Source organism: Musca autumnalis, unplaced genomic scaffold (assembly GCF_047663935.1).
Source record: "Musca autumnalis isolate F117 unplaced genomic scaffold, ASM4766393v1 scaffold_1, whole genome shotgun sequence".
In the NCBI taxonomy this organism is placed as follows: domain Eukaryota; kingdom Metazoa; phylum Arthropoda; class Insecta; order Diptera; family Muscidae; genus Musca; species Musca autumnalis.
In genome coordinates this window covers 7554128-7570154 of record NW_027411644.1, presented here as the reverse complement: position 1 = coordinate 7570154, position 16027 = coordinate 7554128, and the positions used below count along the sequence as shown (strand labels likewise).

The 16027-nt window shown below is 35.5% G+C and overlaps 1 protein-coding gene across 1 annotated transcript; it reads left to right on the top strand.

Annotated features, from left to right (window-relative positions):
• The first annotated feature begins 3137 nt into the window (after window positions 1-3137).
• Window positions 3138-9814, top strand: LOC141390808 (uncharacterized). The gene is made up of 4 exons (XM_073963772.1): window positions 3138-3492; window positions 8673-8843; window positions 8924-9111; window positions 9173-9814. The coding sequence occupies exons 1-4, from the start codon at window positions 3348-3350 to the stop codon at window positions 9761-9763; spliced, it is 1095 nt and encodes a 364-aa protein (XP_073819873.1). The 5' UTR covers window positions 3138-3347; the 3' UTR covers window positions 9764-9814.
• The last annotated feature ends 6213 nt before the right edge of the window (window positions 9815-16027 follow it).

Sequence of the window (16027 nt, the reverse complement as noted above, 5' to 3'; positions counted from 1 at the left end):
TCCTGCTATATCAGTTCACCCAAATCCAAATTGTACAAAATTTAGTAATACTCGGTACTTTTTGTACCCACAAGTACGAATTTAGTACTTTTCGTTTGCATAAGTACGAATTTCCAAAAGTATCCCAATCCCACACTCCAATAGTAATCTTAATTCCAAATTTAACTATTCCAGCTCTATCCGATCACTTAAATTCATATTGTACCAAATCTGGTACCATTTAGTACTTTTCGTACCCAAAAGTACGAATTTCCAAAATACCTCTATCGTACACTCCGACAGTAATCCTAATTCTAAATTTCAGGATTCCAGCTCCATCCGTTCCCCCAAATCCAAATTGTACCTTATTTGGTACAATTTAGTACCTTTCGTATCCATACGAGTATGTACGAATTTCGAAAACTACCTCTATATCTCAAACCTACACTCCAACAGTAATAGTAATTGCAAATTTCGGAATTCCAACTTTATCACAACTTACACATGAGTACATATTTTCAAAACCCCCTTCTTCTCATCTTCTAAACCTTGATTTTTATTCCAAATTTCAAGAGTTTAGCTCTATCCGTTCACGTAATACCAAATGGTACTACATTTAGTAACTTTTAGTACTTTTCGTACACTTATAGTTCGAATTTCCAAAAACCCTTTGATACACCTTTCTAACTCTCCATCAGTGAACCTCATTCCAAATTTCAGAATTCTAGCTCTTCGCGTTTGCCTAATACAAAGGGTACCATATTTAGTACCTTTTAGTACTTTTCGTACCGTTCTAGTTCGAATTTCCAAAAATCCAGCCTTATCTGACACCTTTGGGTCAAGAGTGACCCTCACCCAAAATTTCAAGATTCTAGCTTTAGCCGTTTAGTCTGGGCGTTGATTATCAGTCAGTCAGTCAGTCAGTGAGTCAGTGAGTCATCATTACTGAACTCTTTTATAAGTATAGATATGACGAAAAAATTCGTTATATAGTCCGGTCAAAATAGACATGCGTATAAGGGGGAAATAGCAAAAATTCCCACAAAGCTGAATTTTGGAGAGCTAGGGTTGGCCATTAGAAGCAACGTCCTAAAAGTCCCCATCGATCCCATGTGTGCAAAACAAGTTATTCGGGGTCAAAGGTCATTTTTGGAGGCATTATTCAGTTTTTTTAATTTTTCTCAAAAACGGTAATACTTAGCAAAAGCCCGCTAAAGTAAAAGTTGTAGATTCAATAATTGTCTACAAGATTGGTCCTTATGATTCTTAAAAAAGACTTACCATTTTCGAGATATCTCGATCTAAAGGTCAAATAAAAAATTAGCCGCGTAAGTACATTATGAGGCGAGCCGGTTAAAGTAACGACACTATGTGTTAGATACTTCCGTAAGCTTTCAAACGATATCCACTTTGCAGTAATCGGTTCAGTATAACCGGGTCTAACCCGGTTTTTAAATTTGGTCTTTCGGGTCTAATAACCGACGAACCGGATCCGCAACCGTTGAAAATTATATATTTCCGTAATCAGTGCAACAAACCCTACCTTCGGACAAAACTTGAAAAAAATCGGAGAGTTTTCGTTGGGGTCGTTCCCGTTGGGCTTTCGATTATACATGTGGGTTAAATGGGCTATTTTTGCACAAAATGACTCTAACATTGAATAACTCTACTAAACACACACCGATTTTGTTGGAATTTGGTTTAGAAGATAGCTATAATTTCGCTCTTCAAGAAAATATATATTTTTTGGGGGGACAGACCCGATTACTTCGCTTATTTTAGCCGGTTCGTCTGAATATGTGCATAATTCCCTTATAAGTGCATAAAAATCATGTGTTTTTTAGAACAGCTATATCTCAAGAATGGTTCCTTCTAAGAAAAAATTGTAAGGGTCAAACTTGTAGATAATTTTTCTGTCTACAATATTTACTTTAGTCACTTTTTGATTAGATCAACCGTTTTCAAAAAATAAATCCGAAAAACTAAAAACCTTTAAATTTTGACCTTTGACCCCGAATAATTTTTTTTGCACACATGGGATCGATGGGGACTTTTAGGACGTTGCTTCTAATGGCAAGCCCTAGCTCTCCACCAAAATTCAGCTTTGTGGGAATTTTTGCTGTTTTAAAATTTAAATTTATCAGAATTATGGACAATTTTTTACTGTAAGCAGATATATAATTGAAAACAAACTTTAGAGCCACATAATATAACTAAACTGACATAACATTGGTTTCTCACTAATTTTCTTTAATTCTGATAATCATAAAAATGTCGTAAACGTTTTTTTTAATCAAAGATACAATTTCTAAATAAAAGCAAAAAAATAATTTTTTTTTCAAAGTGGTTTGTTTTTTGACCTTTTTCAATATTTGAATGGAATAAACGTTTTTATTAACAGAAAGTAATTTTTGATTTTTTTTGTAAATTTTTTCAAAAAGATATTTTTTTAAATCGATTTGCGCGTAATTTTTTTAATATTTCAATTGAATAAAAGTTATTTTAGTAATTAATAGGCAAAAATTCGTTTTTCAGATATAATGTCGAAAAGTCATAACCCTAATGCACATAGTAATGAAGGGAATGGGTGCACTCAAGGAAGGTAGCTGCATAAATTACAACAACTGAACCACATTGTTTTAATGAAAATAAATGTCGAAAAAACATTGAATAATAGGGTCGTACTTAAAATTTTGTCAGGAAAAAAAATTGAAAATCGTCTAAAATAAATATAAAATTTGAATCAAAATGTAAGTTTAAATATAAAGCATTCAGAACTGTCGTAGGTCCTTTTTATTACACGTTTAGGTTGAAAAGAAATATTATATGGTAGAAAATTTCGAAATTCCAAATTTCATGAGTAGACATTATTACATTTTGAAAACCCAATTTACAAAAAAAGTAAAAATACAGATGATGGTCACTTTTACCTTCTATAATTATGCCTTGGGTGCATTTTAGTTATTATATAATGCCTTACTATAAATGTTTCCAGAATTGATTGTTGTTACAAAATTGGAGTAAAAATGCGTAACTCGATTTAGTACTTTTCCAATTGGTAACATAATTGCACTTACTCTTGTGTGAACAACAACCAACCATCATTACATTAAACTATTATAAACCAATAGTTTATGGCAAAAAAGCAAAACATTGAAATGGGATTTTTGCAAAACAGATATAGAATAAAAGCTTATCAACACAACAAAAACTTTGTTTTGAAGCATACATAAATGATAAGATACAAATGTTATTAATTCATTGTTAGTGGATTTTTAGCATTCGTTAAGAAAGTTCCCCTTTTAATCGGACGTAACAAAGTACCGATACATTTTTTGACATTTTTTCGGATAATTTTGTTGTAATAAATGGCACCTCGTGAAGATTCAAACGATAGCCTTAGTCATATCAATCTATCTATTAAATTGGATACACATTCGAATGTTTTCTACACTAGTGATGTATTGAGAGGAGTTGTACAACTTTTTGTCCAAGAACAGATTTTTATTGAAGGTAAGAAAGCAATTTGAAAACATTTATTTAATTTTGTTTAATTTTGCTATTGTTTAAAGATAGAAAGGGCAAACGGAGATACATGGGCAATAGTTTTGAAAATATAACATAGGTGAAACCAAGGTTTACCCTTCTATAACTCGCGAAGTGTGGTCGTATATTATAAATTAAATGATTAAATGATTTTGGATAAAATGAAATGTTTTTAGACTTGGCAAAAATATTGGACGCAAAAGCTGTGGCTATATTTATGTTAAAAAATTGGTAAAAATGGGTTAAAGCCAACGTGTTTTTTTCTCTCGATTTGTGAATAAACCACACTTTTCACGATTTTCCTTTCATGTGTGGTGAATATAGTCTACACAGCTTCATTAAAATCTGTATCCAAATACGAAAATGCATATTTTCATCATATTATTCGGGCCCAATTTTTACAATTGTCATTTAATTTCCCTGTACTTGATTGCAAATTTAGGATTTTTACGTTCCGGATCTAATAAATCATTACTTGTAAAAATCTATCAACAAAAACGCGAGAAATTCCGAAGTAGAAAAATCACTTAATATTGTTTTGAAAATATCGCGATTTTATCGCGTTTTCTGTGGGTCGTTTTCAGTGCAATGAAAAAACTAGTACAGCATCTTGATTTTTGCGGAAAAGAGATTTAAAAACTTCACTGATAAGGGAGCTACATTCATTCTATCCCAAAAAAAATTGTGTGATGCTACATATAAGGTTCTTGATATGAAATAGATCGATGTAGATTTTCATGGTGACACTGAAACCGGATGCGGACAAAAATTATATGCACATTGCGCAAATTAGCGATGTTTAAGTGGTTTTTTAATGCTAAGATGCAGCCAATTATACTAAGATGTCCAAATTATATTTCGAAAAGTTATACAAATTTGAATGTAAAAAATCACATGCGGACAAGGTGATTTTGATAATTACGCGATTTACACATTTCAGGGATGTATATAAATTAAAACGGTTTATTTGAAATATATTTCCGTTTAAGAAGCCTAATGATTTTCTCAACAGCCCGATATTTTTCCTCAATGGGAAACTTGCTATGTGATAGATATTTTCCAATACTTACAACTCTAGAATGCAAGTGAAAACTACCTTATCAAACCAAAATATTTTTTGTTACCCAAATGTGTGCTTATTTTGGCTATAACACCCAAACAATTATTTCAATCATTATTAATTTGGTATCATTTGATTTTTTGTAATTTTTGACGGACAGATACTTTATACTTTAAAAAAAATCACATTACATTTAAAATTTTGTCAATTGTTTGTGAACATTTTACAAATATTGTGCAATCTACTCACTGACCTCGCTTCGTGATAACTTTTTAATGACAATTGTGCTCATTAAAATAACACTATACAACAAAATTGAACTTTTTTAAAAATTACAAGAAACCCCGCACAAATTATGAAAGAGGACCGAAAAAAAGAAGAACATGTATCGGCGTTTTGAAAGTTTACGTCGGAAAGTAACCTAAATAGGCGTGGCAAGTTCCGTCCATTCCTACAGGTTTTGAAATATTCGACATCAGATTCCGTGTAATCCTTGCATTTTAGGTATAAAGTGTCTTTGGCAATATTACTGACAACAATGCGGGGTATCTTTTTGTGAAAAAATTAACCCTCATGCGAGTCACTAAACGGGTCTTTTTGATCCGTTTTTTCAAAAACGTTTAAAAACTCATTAAAAATGTGATCGTATCAGATCAGAATATTCTACAAAATTATTTGTCATAAAATTTTTCTATAGGTCCCCGAATACACCAAAACTCTAAATCGTACCTAAACGCCAGTAATCTGCCAAAAGTAAAATCACGTTTTAGTGTTAATGTTGTACTTTATCTGAATTTATTAAGTTTTGTCCCACAAAACTTCATTCTAGATAGAAGACGTCAAAGACAATAATAATCTCCATCAAATTTCAATATAAGTCGCTGAATAAAAGAAATATGTATTTACAATATATATCAAGAAAATATATACATCAAGTTTGCCAACAAAACACCCAAATATTTTTTGGATAAATTTGTTTTGTTCTTTTTTCGAGTTGATGCATGAAAGTAACATAAAATTTAGTTCTAGACGAAAGGTGTTAAAAGAAGAAATATTCTACACAAAATTTCATTGTAAGTCCTAGAACAAACTAGATATCTGAGTAAAACACTTTGATAAGAAAATGACGTCACAAAATTAGATATTATAGGTAGAAATTATTTGTTAAACTTTTAGATTCCTAATTAAAGTTTATTCCGTACTGAGTCAAAATCTCCTAAAATACTTCACTTTTTGGAGATTGTGTCAAAAGAAGAAATATTCCAAATCAAATTTCATTATGAGTCTCTGCACAAATGAAATTTGTAGCTATAATATTTAACATCTCCAGAAGCTTTCGCTTTTTATATACGATTTAGGGCCATATTCTACCGTTTTTATTCACATTTTCGATATCTGCGGTCACAAAATATATTTTATTGATGTTTTTCATAATAAATTCTTTCAGAAGATTATGTGTGCTCGATCCAACCTGTTTTTGAAATATCTTTGGTGAATATATATAGGGAAAATATTGATAACTCAGATCTGACTTTGAAAAATTACGTATTTTACCTAAAATAACGTCATCAGGATAAGTCATAGGTTCCTGATATTGTATGTGAAAATGCGGGGATAGTCTACGGCTATTGTCCAGTGAATATATATCTGACATACGAGTCCTAACATCCATGGTTTTGGCATGGTCCTAAATACTCTAATGATGGCAGCTACTCCTGCTCTGATAAAATTGACTAAAATACGTAATTTTACAAAGTCCGATCTGGGTTGTCAATATTTTCCATATATATATGCACCATAGATATTTCAAAAACAGTTTGGGTCCAGCACACATAATCTTCTGAAAGAATTTATTATGAAAAAACATCAATAAAATATATTTTGTGACCGCAGATAACGAAAATGTGAATAAAAACGGTAGAATATGGTCCTAAACCATATATAAAAAGCAAAAGCTTCGGGAGATGTTAGATATTATAGCTACAAATTTCATTTGTGCAGAGACTCATAATGAAAATAGATTTGGAATATTTCTTCTTTTGACACAATCCCCAAAAAGTGAAGTATTTTAGGAGATTTTGACTCAGTACGGAATAAACTTTAATTAGGAATCTAAAAGTTTAACAAATAATTTATACCTATAATATCTAATTTTGTAACGTCATTTTCTTAACAAAGTGTTTTACTTAGATATATAGTTTGTTCTGGGACTTATAGTGAAATTTTGTGTAACATATTTCTTCTTTTAACAACTTTCGTCTAAAACTAAATTTCATGTTACTTTCATGCATCAACCCGAAAAAAGAACAAAACTAATTTATTAAAAAAATATTTGGGTGTTTTGGTGGCAAATATGATGTATACATTTTCATGATATATATTGTAAATACATATTTCATTTATTCGGCGACTTATATTGAAATTTGATGGAGAATATTTTTGTCTTTGACGTCTTCTATCTAGAATGAAGTTTTGTGGGACAAAACTTAAGAAACTCAGATAAAGTACAACATTAACCCTAAAACGTGATTTTACTTTTGGCAGATTACTGGCGTTTAGGTACGATTTAGAGTTTTGGTGTATTCGGGGACCTATAGTAAAATTGTATGATAACTAATTTTGTAGAACATTTTGATCTGATACGATCTCATTTTAAAGGAGATTTTAAAAGTTTTTGAAAAATTTAATTTTTTTCATGAAAAGATACCCCGCATTGTTGTCAGTAATATTGCCAAAGACACTTTACACCTAAAATGCAAGGATTCCAAGAAATCTGATGTCGAATATTTCAAAACCTGTAGAAATTGGCGGAACTTGTCACGCCTATTTAGGTTACTTCTCGATGTAAACTTTCAAAACGCCGATACACGTGTCTTCTTTTTTTCGGTTCTCTTTCATTATCTGTGCGGGGTTTCTTGTAATTTTAAAAAAGTTCAATTTTGTTGTACATTGTAATTAGCGTTTTTATAATAATTTTTTCTTAAAAGTAGAAGTAAAACCGCGATAACTTTTGTCCGCAACAACCAAAAATTTTCTCGTGAGTGGATTTGTACTGGGGAGTTTTTCTCAATCGTTGATGTAGCGCGAAATGAAAAATTTAAATTTTTTGGAAATGGTAACTAACAACTAGATGGGAAAAATCCTCATTGTTGTTGTAATATACAAAACAAAAATGCATTTGAAAGAAAAAAAGTTCGAGGACATCGAAGCCGCTCCACATCCGATATGTCTGAAGAGTCTTTACCGAAGACGAAACATGCATGTCACATAGTGGTGGGTGTGTGGGTTCGAATCGTCGGCTTTCCTTTTTCACTTGCATAATAGATCATAAAGCTCGATTAAAAAAATTAAAAAGGTAATTGGCAACATTTCCAACATATATCTCAAATTTGTGTTACGTATATTAAATAAAATGGATGCCACCGTGGTGCAATGGTATGCACACCCGCCTTGCACACATAAGTTCGTGGGTTCGATTCCCCGGGCAGGCAACATCAAAACACTTTTCAACGGTGGCAAAATACCTCTCAGTAATGTTGGCGACATTTCCTGAGTATTTCAGCCATGTAAAACTTCTCTACAAAAGTGGTGTCTTAGACACGCCGTTCGGACTCGGCGATAAACTGTAGTTCCCATATCATTGAGCTAATTTGAATCGAGGTGCACTCATTGATATGAGAGAAGTCTCCCTTGTCCCTTATGGGATGTTTGTGGAACCATTATTATATATTAAACTAGCGGACCCGGCGAACTTCGTCTCGCTATTAAGGAATAAAATTTCATACAAAAACTCAATTTTCGATTTTTCCAATTTTCCGACTTTTCCAGAGAGATTTTCCAAAATTTTCTTCCGTAAAGACCTTCTCCTCGAAAATACGAATAACTGACAAAAATTTTTACAGAAATCGGCCTAGCCGTTCTCATTTTATGAATTACTATACATTTTTTACACCATTTTTATATATATAGATAAAATTGCATTAAATGCACTCTATATTACGCAAATTTATTATATATATTTTTTGCTTTTTATGGCAAAATCCAAATCTGAATCTGTTCACATCTGTATTGTTAATATTATTTCTAGAATTAGCTGTAGAGTTCATTGGTACAAGTGAAATTTCGTGGCATGACAAGGACTTGAGCAAGGGACGAACAGATTTAAATATTTATTATCATCGAAAACAAATAGCTAAGGAACATCACGAACAACGCAACCTAGCCTTTCGACGCATACCTTTGGTTGTCAACAGTGAAGGTGGGTAATCAAAATAATGAGAACTCTCTATATTCCAGGACATGAGTTTAAATTAATTTCGTTCTTATTTCTCCTTTTAGTTTATACTGACAAACACATCTATGAAAAGCCCTTTCAAACTAAAATATCAAATCAATGTGTATCTTCATGTGATTTTGAATTTGGCTATGTTCGTTATGAACTGAAAGTTATGTGTAAAACATCGCACGGCACAAAGGAATACAAACAGGCTTTAAGGATCATTCAGCTTTCAAGTGATTTCATCGAGGTACGTATGTCCATTAGAATATTATCAAAAATATCCCTTACCCATCTATTTCTATATACAGCGTCCTTTGTATGATATAACATCTTCAAAGGGCTTTAAACTGCAAACTCGCCTGGAAAACTCCTGCTTTCAACCGGGCGATAAAATACAAATTCAAGTCCAGATTTGTATACCAGACTCAAACAAAACATACAGGTTTGTTGCCCAACTAAAACAATACATCACTTATAATCATCACAGCAGTAAACATCATAAATATGGCATGGTGCACGATTTCGATGAACATCTTAACCAAATGTATATTTTGCATTCCGAGGAAACTTCAGTGCCAGAAAAGTATTCAGAGCAAGATATAAGAAGTGTCTTCCAGCTTCCAGCCAATATAACAACTACTACACACATTACTATGAATAGAATTCTAAATGTTCATTATGAAATTAATTTGCTTGTCCTTGAGCACAATGGAGATGTTTGCCTATGCCAGAAAATACCCATAGATATATTAGCTTGGCCAAAACAATTGGATGCTGTAGTTTCAAAGGATAACACTTTACGAACCGAGAAGGCAAGAACACAAGAAGAATGTTGTGTTATTTACAAGAAAAAGAGACATTCTCTAATGAAAGCGTTAGACAAAGTGTTGAAATATTAAATGTTTTTCAGCGAAAACTTTATATAGAATAAATATAATTTAATTACCAAACTTTTTTATATTTGTATCACTGCTCCAACTATGACTGCCCAGCCTAAAGTTTGCATCCAAAGCAGTTCAACCGCCAGCGGAAATAGCATTCTCGTAGGTGACTAGTCTTGGACGTTTTCAGCGTACATTTTTGGGTGTTTATGGGGTAGGTATTATAAACAGTGGGCGTATGTTTTCCAATACCAGATCCAACTAACACAGAAGAAAATTATAGCATTTTAACAAACAAAATTTTAGTGCGAAAGATGTACGAATGAGTGGACATAAATATTGAATCATTTCGGGGCACATATATCAGAAAGTATTGTTTCCCCTAGCAAAAATGGATCTGATTTTGGAAATCATTCTTTTCAATATTAATTTTTTCTGAATATTTTCTTTTGGAAAAATATTCCCTGGAATGTAATACACAACTCTTCAATACATTGTTGTAAAATGTCTCTATGCCGTTGTTTTCAGTACATTTTTCAACGACGATTTAATAAAAATGTCAATAATGTAGTGAAATCCGGAATGCGAGAATAAACTGTTGGTGTGAACTGTGTTTAAAATACGTGTTGTAAAAGATATGATGCAAAATACCCCTGAAACAACATGAAGAAAGCATTTTAGAGTTTCAGAATGTTCTAAAAAATTGTTGAGAATTTTATTTGGAAGATTTTTGCAAAAGGTTACTTGGTTCAACTCCTAATAGTTTAGCCGATACTGACCAGAATTTCAGCAATTATGTAAAATTTTATAGATTTTGATGCCCTAGATGAAGTTTTTCTTATGTGTTTTTTTTTATACCCTCCACCATAGTATGGAGGGTATATTAAGTTTGTCATTCTGTTTGTAACACATCGAACTAATCATTTGCGACCCTATAAAGTATATATATTCTTGATGAGGATAAAATTTTAAGACGATCTAGCCATGTCCGTCTGTCCGTCTGTCTGTTGTAATCACTCTAGCGTCTGCAATAATTAAGATAGAGTGCTGAAATTTTGCACCCGAGGGTCTTTTTTCCATAGGCAGGTCAAGTTCGAAGATGGGCTATATCGGTCCACTTTTTGGTATAGCCCCCATATAACGGTACCTCCGGATTTGAGGTATTTTGACGTTCTTCGCCACATTTGCAGACCGTATTAGCTATAATTTGGCAATTAGGGTTCCTAGTAATCAACAAACTTATATCCCAAAGGATATGGGCATAGGTCCATGTTTTGGTATAGTCCCCATATAACGGTACCTCCCGATTTTCGCTATTTTGAGATTTTTAGCTACAATTTTTAACCGAACAAGCTGTAATTTGCCATTTGAGGTTCTCAGTGGTCATGAAACATCCCCACCAAACATCGTCAACATAGGTCCATGTTTTGATATAGCCCCCATATAACGGTACCTCCCTATTTTCGGTATTTTGGCAATTTTAGCTACAGTTTTTAACCGAAATAGCCGTAATTTGACAGTTGAAGTTCTCAGTGGTCATAAAGCATCCCCACCAAACATCGTCAACATAGGTCCATGTTTTGGTTAAGCCCCCATATAACGGTACCTCCCAATTTTCGGCATTTTGAGAATTTTAGCTGCAATTTTTAACCGAACTAGCTGTAATGATCGGTATTTTGAGAATTTTAGCTACAATTTTGTCTATTCAAAAATAGTCGTCAATATAGGTCCATGTTTTGGTATATCCCCCTATATAACTGTACCTCCCGATTTTCGGGAATTTTCAGTGGTCACGAAATTTCTTCCCTGCAGCTATAAAACTTTTCCGCCAAAAAAATTTAAAGATAGGTTGACTCTTTGATATAGCCCCGTAGGTGGTACCTTTCACCTAGCTCAACACATTTTTTAAATTAGATTAGATAACACTGTGCAACAAAATGAAGGTGAAAGTCTGGGGCACGGAAAATTCTCCTTGGGGAAGAAAGGCTTGGTGAGTATATTATGAACCCCGAAGGACAGATCCGCCGTGAGTCGAACTTCCGCGTTATGGCGTGATGAAATTTTTGTTAGAGACCCTGTGGGCCATCAGGAATTAGCGTTATATATTTATTCACTGTTGCTTAAGTGCTCTACAAAAACAACAAACAAAGATATAATGCTAATTCATGATGGCTTACAGGGTCTCTTGCAAAAACTTCATCACGCCATAACGCGGAAGTTCGACTTCGGGGTTTTTAATATAAATACACCAAGGGCTTTCATCTCCAAAAGGAATTATCTCTGCCCCAACATTTGTGTTCACAGTGTAATTTAAGCAATAGTGGGGGGCAGTAGGAATCTATCCAACGTCGAAAAGTTGTAACACCTAAAATTGTGAAAGACCCTAATTATTCCATTTTAATTAAGACTATTTTATGGTGGAGGGTATAAAAAGTTCGGCCCGGCCGAACTTAACGACTTTTTACTTGTTCAAAGATAAGTTCTACTAGTTTAGGGCTACAATATTGCTAAAGACAGCAAGGCCAAATTCCTATTCGTTTCTGACATAAAGGCCTGATAAATGCAAAAAACTGTAGATTTAACCCGGTTTAGATGAGACCATAAAATCCGAACTGGATCTGACAGGACAAAACCCTACTAGGGTTTTTGTAGTCTAAATATGTACTTTCAAAAAAATGCATACTAGAAGTTGTTTGCGGGTGACGTAGGGGATGGAAGATACCAAGGAACGGTCCTGACCGGTTTTAACATGGCAAAGCCCAGGATTTATCTTGGTCCCTCTTTCATCCCAAGTGGACACTGACCTCCCCGTGGTGTCACCTGGGGAACTGCCTTTAACACCCGTTAAAGGTAGTGAGCTAACATGTGCCGCGCGTTCACCCATAAGAACGTTAAAAACTTGGGTTTGGGCGTCGGGTTAGTAACCCTCCCCTAGAAAAAACAGCCTACTATGAAAAAACGAAAGAAAAGAAAAACAAACCCCTCTAAAGTTGACGAACCCCGCAAACGTTTTAAGGACCATGATCTGCTCATCTGCACCTGGAATGTTCGCACTCTTTATAGAGAAGGTGCAGTCTTCGCATTGGCAGACGTACTTGAAAAGTACAAGACCGATATTACTGCCATACAGGAAATACGATGGATTGGGAAAGGCCTCACAACAACACCTAAAGGTGACGCACTGTATTATAGCTGCCATGACGTAAAGCATGAGTTTGGTTGTGGATTCGTAGTTAGTCGGAGACTAAAACATCTTGTATCCAGCTTCACTCCAGTGAATGAAAGACTTGCTGCAATTCGAATAAAAGCTAAATTCTTCAACATCAGCTTTATCTGCGCTCATGCTCCCCCTGAAGAAAAGGATGAACAGACCAAAGATATATTTTACGAGCGCTTAGAAGAAACATATGACCATTGTCCTGCCCATGACATTAAAATCATTCTAGGCGATTTTAATGCCAAAATTGGAAAGGAGAATATCTTTGGCCCAACAGTCGGGAAATTCAGTCTCCACAGTGAAACATCTGACAATGGTATGAGACTGATAGACTTTGCAGCTGCAAAAAACATGGTAGTTAGCAGTACCAGATTTAATCATCTCGATATTCATAAGGGCACCTGGCTGTCTCCAGATCAGAAAACAAGAAACCAAATTGATCATGTTGTGATAGATGGAAGACATTCATCGAGCGTGTTGGATGTACGATCGTTCCGAGGCGCAAACATTGATTCGGACCACTACCTTGTTGCAGCAAAGGTACGCACCCGCTTAAACGTAGCAAACAAAGTACGAACAGACACAACACGAAAGTTAGACATCGGTAAGCTGCAATCACAACAGATAGCCACAGCATATTCCACTCAACTAGCCCAATTGCTTAATCAAAGCCCTCCTCATCCCGATAACATATCAGCGCAATGGCATAGCATTGCCCACTCCATGCAAACAGCCGCAAAATCCATACTTGGATACCAGAGACCTCCACCAAGGAATCCATGGTATGATGAGGAGTGTCGTGCTGCCACCGAAGAGAAAAATGCGGCATATAAGGCTACTTTACAATCCGTAGCAACGCCTAGCACACGAGAGAGATACAGGGAGAAAAGGAGAGAGGAGAAACGTCTTTTCCGCAGGAAAAAGAGAGAGATGGAAAAGCGGGAGTGTGAAAAAATCGAGATGTACAGGAGCCAGAATGAAGTCCGAAAATTCTACCAAAGAGTCAAGCATCAAACTGATGGCTTTGGTACAGGCACATCCTCCTGTAGAGACCAGCAAGGTAATTTGGTAACTGATACAGATAGTGTACTCAGGATATGGAAAGAACATTTTTCAAATCTGTTGGTATCCAATAGCAGCGAAGACGACGAAGATACCACAGTCCCAATCCCAGAAGATGGTATTGAATGTATACCGCCCAGCCAAGATGAGGTAAAGACAGCAATAAATCGGCTGAAGAATAATAAGGCAGCAGGGGCCGATGGCTTACCAGCCGAGCTGTTCAAAACCGGAGGCGACACGCTGATAAGGTGTATTGATCAGCTAGTTAGCACCATCTGGCAGGAAGAACGAGTACCCGACGATTGGAACCTGAGTATCCTGTGCCCCGTCCACAAGAAGGGAGATAAGACTGTATGCTCTAACTATAGGGGCATAAGTCTACTCCCTATTGCCTACAAGATCGTGTCAGGAATATTGTGCGAACGACTAAAGCCAATGGTCAACGAGATTATTGGACCATACCAATGCGGCTTTAGACCTGGCAAGTCCACCATTGACCAGATATTTACCCTGCGGCAAATCCTGGAGAAGACCCAAGAGATGCAGATCGACACCTACCACCTTTTTGTCGATTATAAAGCAGCCTTCGACAGTCCGCTGCGCTCAAAGGTATTCCAAGCCATGTCTGAATTTGGTATTCCCGCAAAGCTCATCCGGCTTTGTAAAATGACTTTAACTGACACGAGGTCCTCAGTTAAAATAGGAAAGAACCTCTCCGAAGAGTTTGGTACCAAAAGAGGTTTCAGACAAGGAGACAGCCTTTCGTGTGACCTCTTCAACATCCTGCTAGAAAAGGTTATACGAGAGGCAAACGTCAAAAGAAGTGGCACAATCTACACCAACAGTCACATGTTACTTGCTTATGCTGATGATATAGACATCATGGGTCGATCAGTAAAAGAAGTAACTGATACCTTTATAAAGGTCGAAGGAGAATCTGCTAAAGTGGGTCTGGCGGTAAACGGTGAGAAGACCAAGTTGATGGTGTCGACGCGCAATGCGTCCATTGAGCTCGGACCGACTGTGGAAGTTGGTTCCTATAATATTGAGGTAGTAAAAGACTTCGTCTACCTCGGCACCTCCGTCAACACAACAAACGACATCAGTTGTGAAATAAAAAGAAGAATTGTATTGGCCAACAGATGCTACTTTGGATTAAGTAAGCAGTTTAAAAACAAAGCCACATCTCGTCAAACAAAAATAACGCTCTACAAAACACTGATACTACCCATGCTGATGTATGGCTCCGAAGCCTGGGTACTTGCGCAAGCAGACATGGCAGTGCTTGGTGTGTTTGAGAGAAAAATTCTTCGAAAGATCTACGGACCAATCTGCGTTGACGGTGAATATCGACGTCGCATGAACCACGAGCTGTATCTGCTATACAACGACATGAATATTGTTAAACGTATCGAGATGCAGCGATTGCGTTGGCTAGGCCATATCATAAGAATGAGCGATGATGAACCCGCTAAAAAGGCGTATGAATACATGCCACATGGCGGTGCACGCAGAATTGGCAGGCCAAGGAATAGATGGCGCAAACAAGTGGATGATGAGATGACAAGGCGCGGTATTCCAGTGTGCAAAGCAACAAATAGAGAGGAATGGAGATCTCTTCTTAGTTCGGCCTATAGAACAAATGTTCTGTAATGGGCCAGCTAAGTAAGTAAGTAAGTAAGAAGTTGTTTGCATTTTCAGTGCTGCATAGTGTAATTAAAGTATTCACGCTGTCCTGGCGCAAACTAAAAATCTACACTCGATTCTTTCTTGTAATATTTAACTTTAGTGTCCGAACAAATGGTGTGATTTCACAAAATGCAATTTAAGCTCCTATTACAATGGCGGCAAGTCTATACTTCCTGGGCGCTCTATAAACCCTGCCGGCGCCAACTAAAATGAGTTAACACGATTACTTACCACCAAAACGTACTCGTACATCAAGTTATAAGAACTTATTTATCGGTCATTGCACATGGTAATATTTCTCCCAAATCTACATA